The sequence below is a fragment of the Lemur catta genome, chromosome 1 (assembly GCF_020740605.2).
Source record: "Lemur catta isolate mLemCat1 chromosome 1, mLemCat1.pri, whole genome shotgun sequence".
Taxonomy (NCBI): Eukaryota; Metazoa; Chordata; class Mammalia; order Primates; family Lemuridae; genus Lemur; species Lemur catta.
The window spans coordinates 153,591,625-153,616,622 of record NC_059128.1 but is presented as its reverse complement, the minus strand read 5'-3'; the positions used below and the strand labels follow the sequence as shown (position 1 = coordinate 153,616,622).

The 24,998-nt window shown below is 34.0% G+C and overlaps 1 protein-coding gene across 5 annotated transcripts in view; it reads right to left on the bottom strand.

Moving 5' to 3' along the window:
* Window positions 1-24,998, bottom strand: part of SLC4A7 (solute carrier family 4 member 7) — a 112,765-nt gene that overhangs the window by 41,364 nt on the left and 46,403 nt on the right. For 4 of the 5 annotated variants that reach the window (XM_045537767.1, XM_045537779.1, XM_045537772.1 and 1 more), the window contains exons 4-10: window positions 22,700-22,838; window positions 21,994-22,154; window positions 17,522-17,710; window positions 9,454-9,569; window positions 7,375-7,532; window positions 5,189-5,276; window positions 3,710-3,856 (exon numbers count right to left, since the gene is read on the bottom strand). In XM_045537767.1, coding sequence (XP_045393723.1) covers window positions 3,710-3,856; window positions 5,189-5,276; window positions 7,375-7,532; window positions 9,454-9,569; window positions 17,522-17,710; window positions 21,994-22,154; window positions 22,700-22,838 — 998 coding nt within the window. Of the gene's footprint in view, window positions 1-3,709; window positions 3,857-5,188; window positions 5,277-7,374; window positions 7,533-9,453; window positions 9,570-14,845; window positions 15,215-17,521; window positions 17,711-21,993; window positions 22,155-22,699; window positions 22,839-24,998 lie in introns of all 5 variants that reach the window. The other variant, XM_045537795.1, reaches the window with a different exon arrangement.

Sequence of the window (24,998 nt, the reverse complement as noted above, 5' to 3'; positions counted from 1 at the left end):
TTAGTTGCACTGCTCATATCATAGAAGGGTCCATGTTTTAAAGAAGTCAAAACCAGTCTTTAATAATCAGAACCCTTCTGCCAGATTGCCTAAAGTCCCTTTGTTTTCTGGCACTGCTTCTATGTTTTCTTCCTCATTGTCTGGCACTGGTTGAGAAGCACTCATCTCCATCAAGTCATCTTCTGTCAATTCCTCTGGTGTGTTGTCTATTAGCTCTTGATTTTCTCCAAAATCCCTATCTTAAACTCTTCACCCCCTATCTTTTTAGCCATATCTGCAATCTCTTTCATGACTCCCTTGAGTGGCTCCATCATAAATCCTGTGAAGTCATGTACAACATCTGGACACAGTTTTCTCCAGCAGGAATTTATTGTTTCAGGCTTGATGGCATTCATGGCTTTTTCTATAACAATGACAGGATCTTCAATGGTGTAGTCTTTCCAGACTTTCGTGATATTCTCTATATTGAGGTTCTCTTCCACAGCATTTACAATCCTTTCCGTAGATTATCATATGCAATGAGCCTTAAAGGTCCTTATGACCTCATGGTCCAGAGGCTGAATTAGAGCCGCTGTATTTCAAGGCAAGCAGACTACGTTGATACCCTGGGGTGGTTGAACTCACGGGGTTTTGAGTGGCCAGGGCATTGTCCAATATCAAAAGAACTTTAGGAGGCAGTCCCTTACTGGCAAGGTACTTCCTGACTTGAGGAACAGAGCAAAGATGGAACCAATCCAAAAAAAGGGTTCTCATTGTCCAGGCCCTCTTGTACAATCAAAAGACTGGCAGGTTGTATTTGCCTATTCCAGAATAAGGGATAAGCACTTTATAGGTAAGGGCAGTCCTGATCATAAACTCGAATACATTTGCACAAAACTCCCTTACTAATAAATGTCCTTCGTGGCATTTTTCTTTTCCAAAACTGGGCACTTTCATCTGCATTAAAAGCCTGTTCAGGCAGATATCCTTTCTCCTCAGTGATTTTCTTAATGGCGTCTGGTCTGGGAACCCATCTGCTGCCTCTTGGTCAGCAGAAGCTGCTTCTCTTGTTATCTTGACACATTTTAAGCCAAATTCCTTTCTAAAATTATCAAACCATCCTTTGCTAGCATCAAATTCTCCAGTTTCAGATCCTTCACGTAGGTTCCTTTTGCTTTAAGTCGTCATATAATGACTTTGCTTTTGCGTGAATCATATTAATATACAGGTATGCCTCTCTTATAGCAATCCTGCACCCCCATAAAAGCTGTATTTTTAATACAAGATAAAAATGTATTTTGCAAAAAGTGCAAGGTTTCACACTTACTGGCATAGCTACAATAATGGCTTCGTGAATTTCCTTTTTCTTTTTTTCTTTTTGACACAGGGTCTCCCTACGTTGCCTAGGCTAGTCTCAAAATCCTAGGTTCAAGCAATCCTCCCCTCCTCAGCCTCCCAAAGTGCTGGGATTACAGGCATGAGCCACCGCACCTGGCCTCCTTTTCTTTTTCGTAATAGTCCTGAGGCCGGATTAGTTTATCTTGACACAGTCAACTCTAGCTGCAGACCTCAACCTAAGATGTCTACCAAGCAATTTAACTTTTTCTTATAATATCATGACTTTTCTCTGCTTCTTGGGAGCACTTCCAACATCACTAGCAGCACTTCATATGGATCCCATAGTGTTATTCAAGGTTTATGATATTGCACTAAACACAATTAAAAATACACAAGAACCATGAGAGATCACTTTTTACTTCAATGTGCAATTTACTGGAGAGACCAACTGCTCATGTGGAGATGATTAAAACAGTGTTTTAAGCAGATACTTGGTGTTTTAAGCAGATACTCAAAACACCTAAGCTCACCACAATAGCAACAAGAGGTGGTTACAAAATTATTACAGTTATATAGTATTATAGTTAATTTTATGCATTTATAATTCAATACTACATGTTTACATTTCTCTCTGCAAATCGTGCCATGTATAATATCACTTGTGTTTGTGTGTATAAATTTTGATGAGTTTTATATTTTTATAATAGATTTGTGTATACTTTATGGGAATAAATGATAAAATAGACTAGTATCTACATATATTTTATGCATTCATTACATACCTTTTTCTTAATTTTTTCAATCATTTCTAGGCTATGCAGTTTGTCTAAGAGTTTATGCAAGTGTTTGTGAAGCTCCAAAAATTTTTCCAATATATTTATTGAAAAAAATCTGCAAATAATTGGACCTGAACAATTCAAATCCATGTTGTTCAAGGGTCACACATATACATAAAAAAGTCTTCATATACGTGTAAAAGCAACAAACGGACAAAGATACATCAAGAAGTATATAAATTATAGATAAAGAAAACTTGATGACATTCCTTAAAGATACAAAAACCAACTTGAAACAAAATCAATGGGGGAGAGACATACCACGTTCTTGACTAGAATGATTCAATGTCATAAAGTTGTCAATTCTCTCTCAGTTCACTGAGAAATTTATTTGTCATCACAATCTTTTAGAAACCATCAGATTTTATTTCTGGAAGTATAAAACTAATTCTAAAGTTTACATAGAAAAATAAACATGTGAAGATAGCCAAGGAAACTCAGAAAAACGAGAGTAAGAAAGAAAGCAAGAACAAATCTAGACCTACCAAATGTTAAAATACACCAAAAAGCTTCAAAACTTAAGGAGTATGGAATTGGTCTATGAATAGATAGACCAATGAAAAATAAAATAAATTCCAGAAACAGACCCCGAGGCAGATGAAAACATAGTTAATGATAAAGGCAGTATTACCAATCAAGGGGAGCAATGTTTAACGTTTAAATGAACTGGGACAATTAGGCAGCAATTTAGAAAAAAGATAAAGTTGGCTGCCTACTCACATATACCATGATAAACTCCAAAGGATCAATGAACGATTTAAATATTAAAAAAAAAAAGGTGGTAGAGGGCAATGAACAAAAGATAATCAGGAATATTCAACCTCATTAATTATAGGAATACAAATTAAAACCCCATTAAAATGCTTGAAATAGCAACATAAAGCTACCTATCAGACAGACAAATATCCAAAAGTTTGGCAACATACTGTGTTAGTGAGGATGTAGGGAAATAGACACTCTCATATATCACTGTGAGAGTCCAAACAGTTCAAGTCAATAGAAAGAACTCTGGTAAATTCCCCTTTGAGCCAGCAAACCTATTTCTGTGGATCTATCTGCACAAGACTAAAATGGCATATGAGTACCATGAAATGATTCATAACAGCAAAGGACTGAAAACAACCAGGGCCCAGGAATAGGATAAACTATGCTACAACCATAAATGGAATAGAATACATCTACAAAAAAAGAGCAAGGAATATTTCCATGATTTCTTATAAGCAAATCTCCAGGATATATTGTTATATGCAAAAAGCAAGGTGTAGATCAGTATATATAGAATGTTAACTTTTGGTAAGAGGAATAAATAAGACTACTACACATGTTCATACTTCCATGTACTGAATGAAAACTAGAAGGATAAATAAAAAACTAATCACAAATGGTTACCCACAGGAAGTGAATATATGGCTAAGACGGTAAAGGGGACACACTGGGTACACAACTTTTCTGAGTGTACTTCTTTATATAGCTTTAATTTTTTAATAAAACTTTATAACCTATTCAAAAATTTTGTAATAAAAAAAACTCACAGAATAGCAGCTCTGGATTCTTACCTGGGAAGGAACACTTTTTGGTGGCTCTATGCGTATAGAAGGATCCCACTCTCCTGGAGGTAGGACAGTTACTTGATCTAAAAATTCATCAATTCCAGATAAGAGGTCATTTCTGTCTTTTGCTTTATAAGCTACATCATGAAATATCTAAAGAAAAAAACATATTGAGCAAAAAGATTTTAAAGTTGAAAGAAAATTCTACACATAGTAAATTCACTTTGGATACGATAAATCTTATTTACAATAAAAAAAATTACCTAAACTCTTAGCCCAAGCAGGCATTCAGCCTGCCCTGGGTAACAACTATAAAAGGTAAACCACTATTTGTATTATCAGATAAATTAACAATAACAAGCAACAAAAGAAAATAGTGATGTGTTAAGACAAAACAATTTTAAAAAAAGAAAATTATGCATGGGAAATACTCAGTAATTCATTAGGGATTAAAATACTGTGACATGTCATTCTACTTCTGTGACATTTAAATATCATTTATTCTAAGGAAATAATCATCTATATGCAAACAATTTTACTTAATTTATTTAATGACAAATATTTACTGGTCACCTACTACTTGTTAGACACAATGCCTAAGCATTGTGGATAGTGCAATGGAGACAGTTAAGGCAAAGTCCCTATTCTTAAGAACCTTTTGTTCCAGGGGGAAAGATAGTAAAACAAGTAATTAAATAAATATATAATTGTAGGCAATGATATATGTGTTGATAAAAATAAAGCAGGGTACAGAAAAGAAGCTGAAGGGGAAGAACAAAGTGGCCAGAGAAGGTACTGAGAGGAGGTAACACTGTGGGAGAAATCTGAACAAAATGAGGGACAAAACCGTACATAGGGTAGAGTGGGCTAGGGGTGGCTGAGAAAAGTACTCAGGCAGAAGCATTAGCAATTCTAAAGGTCCAGAGGCAGAAATGAGCATAACACATCTGAGGAACAAAAAGGAAACTACTTTGGCAGGAGGAAAGTGAGGGAGGAGGGGTGAGTAGTATTAGGATATAAGCTTTGAGAAGTATGCAAAGAGTAGCTCAGGTAGGACCTGTTAAGACAATGGTAAAGAGTTTACTTTTAAATCTAAATATATCATCGGAAGTCACTGATGCCATGGTCAAAGATAAGGTCCCCAAATGGGACAGAGAAATTTATAAACGAAAAAATTTCTGAAAAAAACCAAAAGAGATGATATGCTGATATGGATGGAAAAAAGAAAAAATATTTCAAAATATTCAGAAGGTAGTCAATAATTTCAAATGCTGAAAACAAAAAAAGATTAAAAAGTACCCACTGATCCTGACAAAAGGTCTTGACGACTTTACGAAAGGCAAATAGTTAAAGCCTGAATATGAGAAAAAACAGTATAGGACAGTTTTTTTTAAATTTCACTATGAAGAGAATTGCAATTTAATATATAACACATGCTTCATAATCAGTGTCTACTTCAAAGGGATTTTAGCATATTTTAGTTACCTCGTCTGTCATCAGAGTGGCTATTGATCTTCCAATTTCATGGTATTGTGGTGCCTTGCCTGCTGGACCCAATAATAAAAACAAAAACCTAAGGAAACATTAAAACACATAGATTTAAACATGAACAAACAACATATACAAATCTAGGCAATCATAAAAAAAAAATCATTCAAATGTAACACGGAAATAACACTCAGACTTCTCACCCATTCCTCCACACCAATCGCTGAAAAAAGATGACAATTCCACTCAGACAAAAGTAGATCATAAGACCAAAAAAGGCATTCATAATTAACTTTCTACCAAGAGATCACTGTACATCTTCCTGAGGGTAAACAGTAACTAAGATATTAAATGTCATACATTAAAAGTTCCCATCTTCTATATCCTTTTGGATTAAACAAATAAATCTGGTCTGTGTTGAAAAAAAATGTAAATTAGTAAATAAAGTGAATAACAATCCCATCAAGTATTTGAAAGTAAGAACTGCCAAATAAAACAGGAGTATACACAAAAAAATCCACAACCCCTCAAATTATAGTTCTGGATAAAAATTCTAGTGTTGTAAATATGGGATTTTAGTCAACTAATCCTCTTTGAAAGGAAAAAGAATTTTTATTTACAACTCCAAATTTAACATCAGACCTCTTATTATCCTAGTGACTAAATAAAAAATATTTAACTTCCTACTTGGCTATATCCTAGTTAACACTACAACAAAATATTAATAGTCACAGTTATCCTCCTACTTTATGAGAATTTACACATGAACCAATGGAATTATTTTCCTCACTATCTTAACATTGGATCATTAATGCAACTAACTGAGTAAAGTAAAATTAAAAATAAGTACATTTGCATCAAGCTCTTATTAATTCTTCATGTTTACTTATATTAAACAAATAATAAGAAAAAACATTTTAAAAAATTAGTCTCATTTACAATTAAGTTTCTACAGTCAATAGCTAACAGACTGGTTACCCTTTATAACTGTGGTCCCCAACCCCTGGGCCGTGGACCTGTACTGGTCCGTGGCGTGTTAGGAATCGGACCACACAGCAGGAGATGAGCAGCAGGCAAGTGAGGGAAGCTTCCTCTGTATTTATAGCCACTCCCCATTGCTCACATCACTGCCTCAGCTCCACCTCCTGTCAGATTAGTGCTGGCATTAGATTCTCAAATTCTCATAGGAGCGTGAACCCTACTATAAACCATGTCTGTGAGAGATCTAGGTTACGTGCTCCTTATGAGAATCTAATGCCTGATGATCTGAGGTGGAGCTGAGGCAGTGATGCTAGCACTGCAAATACAGATTATCATTGGCAGAGAGGTTCATATAATTATTTCATTATATATTACAATGTAATAATAATAGAAATAAAGAACACAATAAATGTAATGCACTTGAATCATCCCCAAACCATCCCCCAACCCCCAGTCCATGGAAAAACTGTTCTTCCATGACACCGGTCCCCAGTGCCAAAATGGTTGAGGACCGCTGATTTATAACACAACTACTAATTATTGTTATGGATATTACCCCCAGTTTAATTTTTTATTTATAATGTATGCCGAACAGAAAATTTTGGGCAGGCCAGAACAAAGCATTTTGCCTAAAGCAAAGGCATTATTACATTTAATCAACCCTACGAAGGATTATCCTTGTATCCTTTTACAAATGAAACTCAGAAAATTTGAGTCAAGCTTTACTTAACCCCACCCCCATAAAAAGTAAGTGGCAGAGAAAGGATTCAACTCCATGTTCTCTGACTGCACTGCCTGCACGGAATATTAGACAATACATCTAAAATCATAGACTGTTTTTTTAAACCAAAGTCCCTAAGATACCAAACTTTTTAACTCACCACTATACTAAAGAAAAACCAAATGTTTTATGAAGGTACAAAAGCAAAGTATGTCTTAAAAACATGATGTTTATTTCATTTTATTTTTTAATTCCAGGAAGAAAACTCTTCCATGCACTAAGATTCAAAGCATTTGGTACAATGGCTGAATATTAACAATTAAAATGATCTTTTATTACATAAAGCAACATGCTTGGGCTTTCAGTGGATAAAAATTTTTTAGGTTTTGAATATGCTAGGAGAATGTTTTTTGTTTTTTTTCCTCAGACCTTGCAAAATGAAGATGAAATTAGAGAATGTTAACTGGAACTAACTCTTTACCTGGTGGGAACAGGGACCTCAGTCAACCCCGTAAGGAGGACAGCAGGAGCCAGTCTCACAAACGCAATTATAGGTCTTTCCAAAAAGTCTACTTCTCCTACCAGGACATTGGATGCCTCAGCTCCCGTAGGAATTTTTCTCATGAAATTCATGTCAACCTATTGACAAACAAATAATCATTAAAAATAAAGTTTGTGTGGTATTTATAAGACTATTTTGAGGGAAACAGGAAAGAAAAAATGCTTTTTAAGACTACTATTTGCTAATCAAAACTTGTGATCTAATGAATGTATAAATGCCAAAATTTTCACAAATATAAAGAATGGAGTAGACAAATACAAAAAAGCAAGCAAAACACATTTTTATCAATACTACTATTTTAACTGTCACAATCTTTACTATTTCAGAGATCTAAATTATCAAACATAAACTTGAGAAAATTTTCAATGAATATAGCAGTATTCATTAAAAACTATTAAGGACAAATATAGTTCACAAACTAACAATTGTTCATGAAATTATACACAGTGCTAAAAAATATTCATTTTATGATTTTCTATTATTTAATCTTAGAAATGAATTAGTCCCTTAATATAAAATAAGTCCCCTTTAAAAAAAAAAAAAAAAACTCTGGACATTCCCCAGTATTTTCATTAAGTGGGACAAAAATCATTATTTTTTTTTAAAACTAAAATTAATAGCCCTTATTGGTATAGATATATGATAATGGTATGATAATGAAATTTAGTTCTCTGTGTATAATTACAAGGTTACAGACATGATATCAAAGTATATGAACTTCTTCATTTATACGCAGTTTCACACAAGTCACTAAACAACCACTTACAGGGCTATCTATTAAAAATAAAACCAGCACTTACAGCGGGCCTCTTGAGTCCCACACCCAGTGTGCCACAACTACAGTGCCAGGAGGCAGACTCCTGCCCAACAGGAGACAAGGAGGTGTACACAAAGATAGGCCAAGTAAAAAAAAGTAAAACTGTGACAGAGGAACAAAAATAAACGCCAACTGCCATGTCTAGAGGAGATCTTTAACATAAATTATATTAATTTATTAACAAGAGATAAATTGCAATGTAGTTTACTGAATACTTTTCACTGATCTAAAATAATAGGAGCACCAGTAAAAATATGATCAAGTTAGAATAGAAGAATTAAAAGTACAATAGTCTTTCTGTACAGCCAATGACCCTAATGCAAGCTTTCTATAATTTTAGAGTATTAAACTCAGCAAAGCCGCAATGCAAATCATTTAAACTATTTTTCTGTAAAATGTGACTTGTAGACTTTACATCATAGAATAAAAGGCTTAAGGAAACTGAATCTTGGCTGACATAACCACATTTAATTAAAGGTCTCACAGAGGATGCAAAAATATTAAAATATCATGAATATCATCCTGTAGCAAATTAATATTAAAAAATTATAATGGCTACATAGAATCAATTGCTGTTAAGTACTCATAAAGTACACTTTAAATTCAGTTGTAATTTAAACTCTAATAAAGTTTTTTTCCTATTTCAACTACTCATCTACCAAAATAAAAGAAATCATAGTTGATATAGGTTTTTGTTTTTAATCCATGCCTTTACCTACCCATGGGGAAGCACTGATATGTTTCCCAGTAGCATTCCAGAAAGTACTGACACCGTAAGACAGTAATTCTGGGATCACATTACAACCCAGGGAAGGCTGAATCACTAGTGCTGTAACATCACTCCCAGAATTAATCTTTCTAGTGGTGGTAGCTCCAGAACAAATGATTGTAGTTCGAAAGGTACTAAAGTTTCATGGTATCTATGGGTAGGTATAGATGGAAATACCATATTATTCACATATTCTTTTTCATAATTTCTAAAACTGGTAAGCATATAAAGTTAATAACTACTCAGAAGTTACCTATAACCCTTCTCACAATTTTTTACCTTAAATTAACATATCACAGGCATCACATTTGAAAGCACCAGTCTACTAAAACAGTACTACAATCAGAGCCACAAACTACTTATTTTCTCAGTAAGAATGATTATGGAAACTTATAGCTAATGGGAGAATTACCTTGCTGAAGTCAACAGTACTATTTTCTCTGCTTCCTCCACTTCCATTACCTTTAATTTCTCCACTTTTACTATTGTCCAAGTTTCCCGGAGCAGACTGTGGAGAGGCCAAAATACCTGTATTTAAGAACAAATTCCAAATTAGTAAGGAGAAAATTCTCTTTGCAACCTGACTCTGCTCATATCCTGAAAGTGATGATTATAAAAGCAAATGTGTGGAGTTTAAAAAAAAAAAAAAAACAGTGCCAGGTGTTAGTAACATACCAGCAAAACCAGAATGACATTTGAAGCAATGATGAAGCTATACGTTTTCATATTTAAAATAATACAATTGGAATTTACAAAAATGGTGGCCTTTTGCAAAAAGAAAAAAAAGTGAGTCAGTGTGGAACCACAAAGGATGGAAGAAATACCTTAATCTGATTATCAGTATGAATATTTAGGGAATATATTTTCAATATATTACATACATGTAAATTGCATAAAGCTTAATGATGCCTAACTATACCAATTAAATGCTAACATCAATCAAATTCTCTGCAAACCCTAAGTGTAACTCAAAAAATTTAAGAGCTATACCAGCTAAATGTAGGTTGAATTAATATAATCTTCCATAATCAAAACAGTTCCTCAAAAATTTTCATTTCTTTGTTAGTATTTACATCTATAATGTCTAGTATCATTATTACTAAGAAACATAACTTTAAAATACAATAAGCAAGTTTTTTTATAATGTAAATGCAAAGAAGAAAGAGTTTTATAATTAAAGGAATCTGTATTAAAATGCACTCTGCCACTTTGTATCTATGTGACTCACTCAAACCTCTAAAATTCAGACAAAGCCATAAAATTAGCTTATTTGGATTATAAATGATAGTTGTTTGGATTATAAATTATAAATATATGTTCAAACGTTAGTATATTCACTTCAAGTGACATTCAACAGCAACATTTCACAACAATAACCTAAATGAAAACATCACGTAGTATATGATCAATCATTAATATTATGAATTCTACCAAAAGCCCAAAACTCAAAAATTTAAGTATATTACACAGATATCTACTATTAAATGAATCTCATATTTTAAAATATCAAAGATTTTCAAGTCCAAGAATATAGGCCAATAATACCTAAAACACTGAATATTATAGGGGGAAAAAGCACTGACATAGAATAAACTTTACTTTTAGTTTTAACTGTGCCACTCACAACAATCTAGTGACCCACAGAAATTCAGTTAAAATCTGTTTTGTGATTAGAGCCTATAAACTTTGAAGTTAATTTGGTAATCAACTTCCAGAATTTTAAGCACATCAGATATACTTGATGCATTTAAGGGTGTTTTCATTTCAGTAGAATAGAACATACTATAGCTAATGAATATTGAAACGAAGTCATCTGGGTTGACTGCTTAAACTCAATAACAGAAGACTGCTGCGATAGCCACTTCTTTGTTAAATTGCCTAAACTAGGATATCAATGCAACCCAAAAAATCTTAATTTGCAATCTAAATAGCCATGTGATCATCCTTTGGAAAAGTTAAACACTTCTGAAATAAAAACTATTTCCCAAGCCTTAACTCATTTTTCACAGTTAGCCGAGGACTGAAAAGTTACTGAGATTCCTCATCTTTGGCCTTTGTTCCTAAACTTACAGAAGAGAGTCCTTTCCTTGCCCAAGGGGGGGATAAAAGTTAACCAGTATCTCAGTGGCTTCCAACTAACTCCACACAAGAAAATTAAAAGTATCATTAAGGCCGTGGTAGCAACTACAACTGAGTATTACATCTTTCCAACAGCTAAATGCATTCAGCCTGTGGGGGTATAATCAAAATACATAATGCAGTTTTCCAGAATAGGCCAAGCTGCCAGATTTGAGGGAGATGAGTGAAATGAAGAGAAGGCTGTGGGGAAAAGTGAGGATACAGCAGCAATGAGAAGAAACGATGTGGAACTCAATGCTGACAAAGCTGGAAGGTATAACCTGAAGTCACTTGACTATCTTCGTCATCTTGAACCTGTCCTTTTCAAAACTGGCATGCCAGGTGAAGGCTAGAGTTCTGTAACATTACTGTCTCTGAGAAGTCTGTTCCAACCTCAGCTAAATTAAAGCTGTTTTCTCAATCAGTAAATTCCTACAATAAATTACTAGCAATCAGAATTAAATGAGTAAATCACCAAAAACTAAAGCTCTCTATCATTAGCACAGATAACTCAGAAGGACTGTATGATTTTGCTTTAAGAAAAAGAGAAAAACATTAGCCAGGCATGGTAGCATGTGCCTATAGTCCCAGCCACTCTGGAGGCTAAGGCAGGAGGATAGCTTGAGCCCAGGAATTTGAATTTGCAGTGAGCTATGATGATGCCACTGCATTCTAGCTTGGGTAACAGGTTGAGACTCTGTCTCAATTTTTAAAAAAAAGGAAAAGAAAAAGAAAAAACAGATATGAATGGGTATATAAATAAAATCAACAATGGGACTTTAAAAATCATACTCCAGTAAATCTATTATTTTGCACTTACATTTTTTTCTCAAATAGCAAATAAAACTAGAGAAAGATAAATCAAAGATATCAGAGTTTTCTGTCAATAAAAGTTTGAAAGTAGGCCGGGCATGGTGGCTCACGCCTGTAATCCTAGCACTCTGGGAGGCCGAGGCAGGAGGATTGCTCGAAGTCAGGAGTTCGAGACCAGCCTGAGCAACAGTAAGCCCCCCGTATCTACTAAAAAATAGAAAGAAATTATCTGGATAACTAAAAATATATAGAAAAACTTAGCCGGGCATAGTGGCACATGCCTGTAGTCCCAGCTACTCAGGAGGTTGAGGCAGAAGGATTGCTTAAGCCCAGAAGTTTGTGGTTGCTGTGAGCTAGGCTGATGCCACAGCACTCTAGCCCAGGCAACAGAGCAAGACTCTGTCTCCAAAAAAGAAAAAAAAGAAGTTTGAAAGTAGAGGTAGGTAGAGCAGTGGTTCACACCAGGGAAGATTGTGCCCCCCACAAGACATCTGGCAATGTCTGGAGACATATTTGGTTGTCACAACTGGGGGGAGGAGTGCTACTGGCAGCTAGTGGGGTAGAGGCCAAGTATGCTGCTAAACATCCTAAAAAGCTCAGGACTATTCCCTCCTACCCAACCACCCAGCAAAGAATTTTTAAAGCCCAAAATGTCAACAGTGCTGAGGTTAAGAAACAATGATTTAGAAAAAAGATATTTACAAATACTAAAAATAAGTTCACCTCTTTTACATATAATTGTCCTCCAACAAATGACTAATGGGAAACACCACTTTCTTTTTTATTATGGGTATGCACAAATAATGACTCCATGGCAACACAAAAAGCTACAGCAGTAGTTTCTCCCAAGTGATGCTGAGGCTACCTTCTTCCTCTAAGATAGTATCAGACTTCAAGGAAACTTCACTAGAGTTACTGGGTGCTTTAAGCACCAAGGAATTTAAACGGGGAATAATGTATAGCTGTGCCTATTATTTTTCCTCAATGATTACATAATCTGCTGCAGATGTCTTCTTAAACAGTAATTATGAGCTTTTTCCTGTCTTTAGAAATTCCCTCCATTTTAATTTCTTCTCTTCAGAAAGGCTGACAAATCTCATGGCAAAAAAAAAAACTCATGGGAAAAAAAATAAAAACTTGTGTTCCTCAATCCACAGTTAATTGCTCCTTTTATCACTTTAACATGGCCTAAAACAAGCAACTTTAAAATCATTTTTGTTTAAGGAAAAGTAGTAAGTCTTGATAGTTCTTCTTAATTAAAACAGTGCTGATTTCTCTGAATAAGTATTTCTAGGGTTTTCTTTTTTCCTACTTTATGTTCAGTTACCTCATTATTAAGCTGTATCATTTTCATGAACTGGTAAAACTCACAATGAAACACTCAACTGCAGACTTTGTTGTAAGTAGACCTGAGTTCAAATCCCTTCTCTGGTCGTTTACAGTATGATCCTAACATCTCTAATCTTTTCCTCATTTGTAAAATAGGGATAACATCAACCTCATCAAATTGTCACAGGAATTAGAAATATGTTTGAAAAGCATCTATCACTGTGTCTGGAACCGACTATAAAACAATAGTAGCTATAACTATGATTATAACTAATGTTGTGATCATTTAGCCACAAAACTTGCATTTGTACTTCTAAAAGTGTATCCTTTTTGCAACTACAATAAGTTTTGATTAAATGTAATTGGTGTGTTTGGATAAAAGCAATAGAGAGATAGACTTTTTTATATAATGATGGAAACAAGAATTTGTAGTCAGAGTAATTAGACTTGTCACTTTCTAGTTGTATAACTCTGGGGAAGTTAACTTTTCTAACTTTATGAAAATGAATATATCCACCTAACTTACAAAAATGTGTATGCACATTAAATAGGTTAATAATCACCACTAAAGTGTTAGATATTATCAGTATTTTGGAAAAATGTGATTAATAATTCAGTGATTAAAACCACTAGTTAGTGTTAATATATGTCATGATGCGGGTTAGCTGAAATATGAATAAAAAATTCACTAAAATATACTTATTTTAGAAGAATTACGTACAAAGATATGTGTATAAACGTACATTTAATCAATATATAAGGAAGAACCAAATTATCATAATTTATAGCCCTTATGTAAGTTATAACCCTTTTATCCACTAAGAAATAATTTTTCAAATTCATATATAAAAATATACCCTAGCTGTAACTATAGGAACTCTGGTCCTAAAAATCTCAAAGTACATTTGGATTAAAGATAGATACAGCATTAAATAAAGAACAATTAAATTCCAATCCAAAATATAAATACTAATCTTGAAATAAGGATGATTCCAGACAGTCAGGATTGAATGTTCTTCTTCTCATTTTGCCTCTGAGAAGATTGAAGTTTTCTAATAACTATCTTTTTTAAAAAGGCTAAAATGTACTACATTCTTTGGAGAAAAGCACCAAATAGATAAAAAGGCTCATCACCTCACTTATGTACATGTGTTCATTCACCTTATGAGTTAACTACGCAAGAAGTAAAGCCACCATTCTAAAAAAAAAAAAAAAAAAAAATTCATGGCAAATGGAAACATTAATTATAAAAAATTTCTATGCTTTTCTGAACCATTCAAATGCTTTAACCTCTAAAATCTTACTGAAAATTTTTGAAAGGGCTTAAATTATGTGTAGTCTTCTTTGTAGTCTTTTTATAACTTAAATTTTTAATAATTCTATCATTTTCTACGATATACTATAAAGAAAAAAAACATGCAGAAGTCAAAATAAATTGTAAGCATTATCTACATATGCTGCTCAAGCTATGTGCTGAAAGGCATTCCAAGTGCAAGTGATCCAGAGGCAGAAAGCACCACACATGGAGGGTTTTAGATAGTTGCCTGGAATTAAGTCAACATTTTCCTCATTCTTCTGGTCCTGGCCTTGCAGTGCTTCTAAGTCTTCCTCAGGCGGATGAATTACTACTGTGGGAATATCATCACTGGCAGGTGAAACCAGTAGTTCTGGGGCCTGAAGCTGACTCTGCTGGCAACTTCTGGAGGCCAGGCGACTGGTGCTAGGGCTGGAAGGAGGACTGTTTTGAGGGGTGGGTATTGGGGTTGTACACCTCGAGCCTGCAGGGGTTCCAGCTCTTGAAGAAGGAAGAAGATGACTGAGAAGAAGAGATAAAGGCGATTCTCCTCTCAATGAAAGGTTTGAGGCAGATAGACCTGTTCGCAAAGAGTGGCGGGAGGCTGAAAGGCCTTCCCCTGAGATAAAACAAATAAATGAAAAATGATGAAGTTCACTGAAGAAAGCAGATAGAGACAAAAATAAATAAATAAATTTAAACTGTAAATTAATTGCAAGCTTTAAAGGCCCAAACTTTCAAATTCATGCTGTAAGGGTTAGCATGTCAATCAAGTTTTTAAACGTTAGAAAGTCTCTAAAAAGTTGCTTAAACTGTAAATAGTTCCCTGAAGGTATAACCAAAACCAACCAACAACAAAAAAAAATCAGTGTTAAGGACAGATGGACAGATGGTGGGAGTGGAAAGGGGCAAAATATCCCTGTTAGAAATTAGAATGACCAATAGTTAGTGTAGCATTTTATAAAAAGGACAATGTCAACACAAAGTTGCTGCTTAAATAGCAAAAGAGAATATATAATATAAAAAAAAAAAATCTAAGAAATAGAACCCAAACCAAAAATTAACAGCACTGGTTAGCTTATATGTCATGTATTTGTCCTACATTTTACCAAACAGCTACAGATCTCTCACAGGAGAGATTAACATTACCTAATAATTTCTAACTTAAGATTGATATTAAATATTTATAAAATTCAGTCAGTAAGACACCATCTGCTGGTAGTGTTCTAAGTAAAGTTTAAAAACATAAGAAAAATTATAGAAATGTTTTTAAAAAGAGAAACAATGTCGATTTTAAAGAATACATATTCTTGAGCTCTCTAAAGATATTGATAAATGCCCTAAAGTACGCTTATTTCTAACATAGCAGATAAATTTAATCAAGTACATATAATCTTTGATTTAACTAAAAGCATTTCTCACCAACAACAGCAATAAGGTATTGAGCCTAGAATATTTCAAAAAGTCATGCATACTTACACTTTAAAGCACCTGATATTTCTATTAAGTGTAGCTTACAAAACATTTCTTTATGAAAAACATGAGAAACACAACAATTAATTACATATGGCCCAAGTAATCAAAGCTACACATTCAAAAGATTTCAGAAATATTAAAAATAAAAATTAACCATTAAAAAAAACACCATTTAGTTAAAAAATTAGCGACATGCAGAAAAACTGTTAAATTACTATATTTCAACAAAATAACATAATAAAATGGCATTTAAAATAGCCATTATCTATGATCAAAAGGAAACAAATTACAACTAGAAAATAATCAGGAACCACTGCATATGAGGAATAAAAATTTAATAGAGTCCCTTTGCACAAATGAACTCATTTCACCAAAAGAGAATATACAATAAATAAACGATGAAAAAGAGAGGTAAAATGTGCCACATATGGCTTGCTTTTAAATTGAACTCCAGTCCATAAGAGATGTTCGTTTATTCTTAAGAGTCCTTAAATGTGCCAAGGCATAATTTTAAACAGATTAAAAAGAGTTTTAATGGTCAAATGATCAAATTAAATATCTCACATTGAGCTACAAAAGATGATTACTATCAACTTTAGATGTATTAAACCCTGTCACCTATGCATATTTGCTGGTAGAACACTTAAAAGCCATACTATTATTTCAGGGATAAAAAAGATGAGCAGACACTGTGTCCCATACCCCTCTCCTCGTTGCTGTAATCCACATAAGCCTTGGGTAGTAGTAGCAGCTAGGGGCAACTGCTAGAGGCAATAGTGGCCCTCATAAACTACTCCAATCCTTTGCACGTGGCTTTTCATCAGAGTTCTCAAGCCTAGTGATGTATTCCTCTGCTTTAGGCAGAAGAAAATAGGGAGAGGCAAAACCTCCAGGTGTGCCAGCCATAAGACACTGACAGAGGTAAAGAGCTAAAAAAAACACTGTCTTCCCATGTCCCACACAACCTGCTGCTGGCCTGTGCATGAGGGTGGAAAGCTGGACTATGTGGACCTGGGTCTGAGCCATTCTTAATGGCTTGGAAGATACCTACTAGATCACCCTTAGTGTAAGATACGAACAGTCATAAGAACTTTTCACAAATAGCATAAAGAGCAGTGAAATCACCAAACCAAGTCAAAAAACACTTGTTTATACCCAGTAAAGTATATTCAAGAGAGAAGAAAATCATCCAGAAAAATCCAATGTAAAAGTTCACATCCAAGATTTATAATTAAAATGATCAAGCTGAAATTATAGATCATAGTTTATGCTTCATTCATCAGTTACATAACAAGAAACCTTGAATAGAAACAAAAAAGCAGGAAGGAGAAGTAATAGAGGGTTAGACATAGTGATAGTGTTTAAATATTCCCAAATGTTAATTGTAACATATTGGAATGCTGTTATAGAAGAAGTGTTAGCAAAAATTGGATGCCACAACTTATCTCACCATTCCTTTCAAGCAAGTGAGGGTCAGAATGTTTCTTGCCTATATCTGCAAAAGATCGAACAAGGGGAATCCGACTGGTGAATCTTTTTTCATTCTGATGATGATGTCTCTTCAGAAGAGCTTCTCTGACATTCTCTCGTATGGACTCATCTAATTGGCCAGAGGCTATCATGTTGTCTAATACCATATCTATTCAAAGGAAAAAAATAAGTTATTGTTATTAAATACTTAGATAACTATAATATAGGAATAAACTGTAAGTGAAACCTCTTAAAAATTATAATCTTAAACAGCTCTAGAAAGTATTGTTACACAGTTTTAATAGTAAATAATCAATGCACCAAGGTAAATATGAACATTATCTATCTAACAAACATGAAAACATTAAAGAGACTGTTATTTTAATAAATATAAATACTTATAAAGAGCTTACTATTACTCACAGTGATAGTCATCCTATAGTTGAAAGTGCTTTCCTATATAGATGGAATAAATTCTATTAAATTGAATATTCAATAATGTTGGCTTTCTAAGATGTGAAAGTATTTTATTGCCTCACCTCATATTTTCCCCAAAAATTGTTCCAGTAAACGAATATCTGGACCCACTCATTTCGTCATTAACTACTTACGGAGTGACTGCTGTGTGTTGGGAATACAGCAGTTAACAAAACACAGCAAGTTTCTGCTTTCTTCCAGAGGTAGACAAACCAATGAGCAAATAAACAGATAAGATATCATGAGGTAGTAAGTTCTAGGAGGAGGAATAAATCAGGTTTTGAGGAAAGTGTAGGGAATGGGGAGATTGACGGCAATGCCATTTTATACATTACTGCAGTGGCTGGACTATTTTTAATTTGTAAAATATGTATATTTTAAAAACAGTGGTATTAACTTGAGAGAAGAGAGTCAAATTTTCAAAAACTATAATAAGATTACTGTATTAAAAAAATCGAGTGATCAACTTAACCGGTAAACTATAACATTAATACAACTACAGTTTACCAAATAAGTGAACACTAGATTATACATTTACTAAAAGTTACTACACTACATTACACAGTAATTGCAAAGCCAAAGTAAGACCCACAAATTCACTATTCCCAACCCTAACTCAATTTTTCAGTCATTCATATAAGATAAGAAAGTAAGGACTTTGACAATTTAAATATCTGCAGCACACAGTCAAATCTAACAATCAGGTAAAATTGAAGGACTGTTAGCCTGAGATGTTCTTCTAATAAGTTCATGGTTCTCTTAAAGATCAAATACTACAGATTTTTTGTTTTTCCATAGGAGCAATGTACAATGATAGTCACAATATCAAATTCATTACCACTGAACTTGATTTTGGTTTTCAGCAATTTTAGTTAGTGGCCAAAAAGCTATGTCATAGATACCTTTTTCCATTTCTACCTCCACATTATCCTTCAAATCTCTCCTTCATTTTCATTATTATGTCTATCATTCATTATGATATCTATCATCACTTCTTGCTTAGACTATTCCAAGAGAATAGCTGGTCTACTTGCTTCTAACCTCTTCCTACTCCAAAGCCATCCTACATTCTGTTGCCAGAATGATCTTCCTGAAAATGAGCTCAGATAATACTTTCCCCTCAACTTAAGGACCATCAAGACTGCCAAAATGCCTGCTAAATAAGATCCAATTTCTTAACCCAACGATTCAAGGTAAGTCACAATCAATCTCTAACCTGTTTTCCCAACACATCTTCTACTACTATGGAAGAAATCTGTATACTCACATGAAATTGACTTTCCTATGATGCATACCTGCCTATACTTCTCTAGACTTTTATTCCTGCTCTTTATCTTCCTCAAAATACTTTCTTTTCTTTTGTACCATCTGTTCCTTGTGCCCATATGTTCAAATTCTATCAGGGGTGGGGAACCTGAAGCCTAAAGGCTACATGTGGCCTTCTAGGCCCTTAAGGGTGGTCTTTTGACTGAATCCAAATTCTACAGAACAAATCCTTTTATTTTTATTAATACATTTTTGTTCTTCTTTTACATTTTTATTTAGTTTTTAAAATGAATGCACTTAAAATACCAAAGAATAAAATAAGTTTCAAAGAAATAATCCTCCCAGAATCACCGGCACAATTAGAACATTAGTAAGCCATATGGGCTAAATTGACAGCTGCTACGCTCATGCTTTAGTGCTAACTTCTCCCATCTAACTGGTGCCACTACCACATGAGGCTGGCTGGAAAGAGTTTATGGGGGTCGAGTATGCCAGCCTATTATCAGCTTTTGACAGTGGTGCACTATGTTTCTGTTTGAAGTGGAATATGTGAATAGTTGCACAGCTCAACAGTATTTTTTAATTCTGTCTGCTTAACAGCTCATCATGTCAAAGGAGATCAACAGAATGCTAAAGGAAGAAAACAGATTTTCTAATGAGGATTGGGAATTGCAGTATTATCTTGTTTCTGCTAAAGACAAGATGATCTGCTTGCTTTGTGATACTGCAATATCAACATTAAAGAAATTCAATGCTCATAAGCATTATAATACTCTTAAGGACCACAAATATTTTAAATTAGAGGGAGAAGCGCAAAAGGTTGTATTGCAGAAATTAAAAGAAGAAAAGCAAAAGCAAAGACAATTCTTTGCAATAACAGCTGAAAATAATGCCACTGAAGCAACTTATAAATTAGCTTATGTACGCGGGGAAAAAAGGGAAGCCATTCAGTGATGTAGAAATTGTAGAAGAATGTACTGTTGAAGTTGTAGGATGCTTAGACCCCAATAACGTTTCAAAGTACAAACAACTGCCTCTTTCAAGGAGAACCATAACTGAGTGGTGATAAATGTCGTGAAGTTGGACCGAATTGGGTAAATTTAGTGAGTGTATGTACAGACAGTGCACCTTCCATGACAGGAAAACACGAAGGTTTATTGCACAGACAAAAAAATTATTAATAGATCCAGATGCTCTCATTTCTTTTCATTGTATCCTGCATCAGCAAAATCTCTGTGCTAAAGCTACTATTTTAAATGACACTTTGCAACAAGTTGTAAGTGTTGTTAACTATATTCATGCAAAGTCAACAGAGACAGCATCCTCAGTTTAGTAACATGTTAAAGTTGAACAATGAGATATTCAGTGTGGATTTGCCCTATCATTCCAAAGTGTGTTGGCTATTGCAGGGACAAGGGTTAGCCAAAATTTTATCTCTGCAAGAACAGAGAGTTAAATTTTATGAAGAACTAAACCAACAATGTGAATTATTGAGAGAAGATTTCTATAGAAATGCAGCATTTCTGTGTGATACCATGTCTAAGTAAAATGACTCGAATATTTCTTTGCAAAGTAAAACTAAGTCCATACATGATCTGAGGCAAAAAAAATCAGAGCATTTCGGAAAAAACTATCTTTTTTCAAAACAACTCTTCAAAAGGAAATTTTGGATGAACATATTCCCCAGTTAGCAAAAGTCACTGATGAGCAGGATGATAGATGCAAATCAATTAAGAATATGTAGCTATTATAGACCTAATTGAAGAATACAATGAAAGTTTCACTAACTTTGAGAATCATGACATCACACTCAACTTAGCAATTCAGACTCACCTAGTTGATATTACCAAGGTACCTAAAGAACTACAGATGGAATTGATTTAGTTCTCAGTAGATGACGTTTTAAAGTCATTGATGCTAAGAAAGATCCAACTGAAATATGGAAAAATGCAATAGAATACCCACACCTTCAGAAACATGCCCGAAAAATGCTTCCTTGCTTCCAAACCTACATTCTCCTACCTAACCCAAATCAAGACACCCCTAAGGTCACAAATGACTGATACCCATCTGGAGGATTGACTGAAACTGCGGACCTCCATGTTGCAACCAAATATTCAAATGCTTTCCAACAAAAAGCAGACACAACAAAGTCATTAAAAGGTTAGTTAACTTTAACAAATAGTTTTCATTTTTTGAAATTAATAAGTACTTAGTAGTTAGATTTTACAAAACTTTAAAAAATGTACATTTTTAAGTATATCTAATTGAAGTTTCTTGAATGTGGCCTTATTTGATTGCTGCTAAATTAATGCAGCCTTCCAACATGAAAAGGTTTTCCACTCCTGTTCTATGAATAAGTTGTACAATTAATTTCCTCTGTGGATCTCCCCCAGATACCTCGTCCAGAAAACAAAGAAACAAAAACTCTTTTCTCTGAATTTTCAGAGAACAGACTCCATATTTGCTTATGGCACCACTCATACTCTTCTTGATACTATAGTTATGTCTGTTTCACTTAATCTCTAGTATCCAAACTTATCAAAGACCAAAAGTCTACTTTATTTACATACCTATTCCTCATACTGCCCTGTATAGAAGAGAAGCTCAACATACAGTTGTTAAATGAATGTCTAAATTCCACTTTCTTTAATTATCTCTAATTTTAGAACATCTTAAATATTTTTTAAAAAGTCAGTTTACTATAACCTGCTATTTCATCTAGAGTGCTTGCTCTCATATCCAGCATGACTGTTCCATTTAGGATGCAACTCCTTAGTTCAAAAAGACTGTGCAAAGAAAGAGTTGCCACATAAGGTTTACTCCATCGGTCACCGCCATCTTCAACATCCTCTTCAAATTTCAGCCATCTGTACGTATAAGATATAAAGACATTTTATAAGTAGTGAAGATTGCATTTGTTTATCTTAATGTGATAAACGTGAACTTGTTCTTTTAAAAAGAAAACTACCACTAAAACAAAATTTGGTTACAAACACATTTTCACAAACTGGGAAAACTGTCTGCAATATCTATAGTCACAAGTTTCCTCTATAGTTCCTCTTTCTATTCTGGCCATCATAATAATAAGTCTTAAAGAAAACTATAGAATTTCAGGTAGTTTCCACCTCTACTCCCCTTTTAAACATGTAATACATAAGATTTTTATTTTCAAATTTGTTTAATTAAAGACTTATTAAAATCTACAATAACATAACCCCTTTTATATTATATTAAAGTATAGGATTACTGAAAGAAAAAATTTGAGAATAAAGAGAAATATTAAAGATAGAATTTCCACACACTGACAAGGAAATTCTCTGCTCACTGGCTTAAAGTAAATTTCAATTTAATATTCTCATTACAAAAAGAAATCAAGTAAAACCAATTAAAAAATGAGACTCAGCAGCATTACCTGGCAGTTTCTTTCCATTCATATTCTTCTCCATCTCTATAACATAGTTCATCCATTTCCGTGAAGAGATCATGGGGAATATGTTCTTCATCATCATCCTCAGTACCAAGGATAAATTGAACCCTCTGGGATGGTGTATCTTTACAAAATAAAAATTTAAATATACTCAAAATTGTCCTCAATTCATTCAAAGATAAATTCACAGTTTTGAAAGTGGAATGCTTTTTGTTACCTATATAAACAAATATTTCATTAAAACTCTTTTTTTTTTTTTTTTTTTTCTGTTGAGACAGAGTCTCGCTCTGTTGCCCGGGCTAGAGTGAGTGTGGTGGCATCAGCCTAGCTCACAGCAACCTCAAACTCCTGGGCTTAAGCGATCCTACTGCCTCAGCCTCCCGAGTAGCTGGGACTATAGGCGTGAGCCTCCATGCCCAGCTAATTTTTTCTATATATATTTTTAGTTGGCCAAATAATTTCTTTCTATTTTTAGTAGAGACGGGGTCTCACTCTTGCTCAGGCTAGTCTCGAACTCCTGACCTCGAGCGATCCACCCGCCTCGGCCTCCCAGAGTGCTAGGATTACAGGCGTGAGCCACCACGCCGGGCCCAAAACTCTTTTAATTATTATAAAAATACTGTAATTCTGAAAGGAAACAAGAGCCATCCATCTAGGAAAAATAAGTCACAGAAAGAGTAACTCTACAGAGAAAAAAGAAAAATGATATTAAAAATAAATAAGTCAAACTAAGTTTATAACTAACTGATCTAAAACAAATAAAAATAAGTAACATCCCAAAACACAGAACACTACGCTGAAAGGCAGCACATTTTCCTCACCAAAAACATATGGAAATGTTAGACAAAACAGAATATTTAAAATATAAGCTAAGCTCAGGAGTGAAAAAAAGAAAATCTCCAAGTTTTGAAAAAAAGAGAATCTCTGAATTCCAAAAAATGATGCGAAAACTCAAAGCTGTAAGTGTATAGAAACTGACTTTTCCTACTATCATGAAAAAACAAAACTGTCAGCTGGTATTTGAGAGGTAGGACAAGTCACTTCAAGAAACAACCCACTCATGGCATCTGAAATTAAACTACTTGTGTGGTACAGGATCCCCAAACAGGGAAATCAGCATAAATACTAGTCCAGGACAGTCAAAAGCCCTAGGGCCCTCATATAAACAAACAAACAACCACAAGCAACAATTAAAAACAAAATCAAACTCTGGTGAATAGGAGAGATGATTTCACGCTCAAAATTTATATCTGAAGTAAACAATCCTCCAGGCACTTGTGGATACAACAAACAGGAATATTAGAACAGGTTAAAAAGCAGATTAGAGGGTATTATATCAAAGACAAGTGAGATCTGAGGAAACTACAGATAATGCAGAAACAACAGGTAAGAAGGTAGAAAACATAAAAGGTTAAGAGACATGGAGAAGGTCAATCAGAAAGAACTCCAGAAAGAGGAAAATAATAAAGAATAGGGGGAGAAGCATGAGAAAAATATAATCTGAAATTTTTCTAGTATGTATATGTATGAGCCTTCATATTGAAGGAATATCCTGAGACCTATGCAGGACAAACAAAAACATATTATGATTGAACTTCCTAATGTTTTGAACTTTCCAACATTTAAGTCTTACATGCCTTTTGTCAGATTGATCCCTAAATAATATTTTTGGTGTTACCATAAATGATGTTTTAAATACCAATTTCTCATTATTCATTGCTACTATCCAGAAATATAATTGATTTTATATCCTATGACCTTGTTAAACTTAGTTCTCTGCAGTTTTGAAGACTGCTTAGGACTTCCTACCTGTACGATCCTCCATCTGTAAATAAAGACAATTTTACTTTTTCATTGCAATCTGTATGCCTTTAATTTCTTTCTTGTCTTATTATACTGGCTAGGTGCTCCAGTACATGCTGCATGAAACTCGTAAGAGAAGACATCTTTGCCTTTTTCCAAATCATAGAGAGAAAGCATTCAGTCTTTCATCATTAAATGCAACCTTGACTGTAGGGGATTTTTGGAGAGGCCCTTTATCAGGTTGCGGAAGTTTCCTTCTATTCCTAGAGTTTGTCAAGATTTTTATCATGAATGAACGTTGAATTTTGTTAAAGGCCTTTTTTTTACCTATTTATATAATTTTACTGCTTTTCTCCTTCATGCTGTTAATGTGGTTATTCATTTACATTGATAAATGTTTAAATTTTAAACCAACCTTATATTCCTGCTTGGTTATCAGTTTCCTATTTTTATTGTAACAAATTACCATAAATTTGGTGGC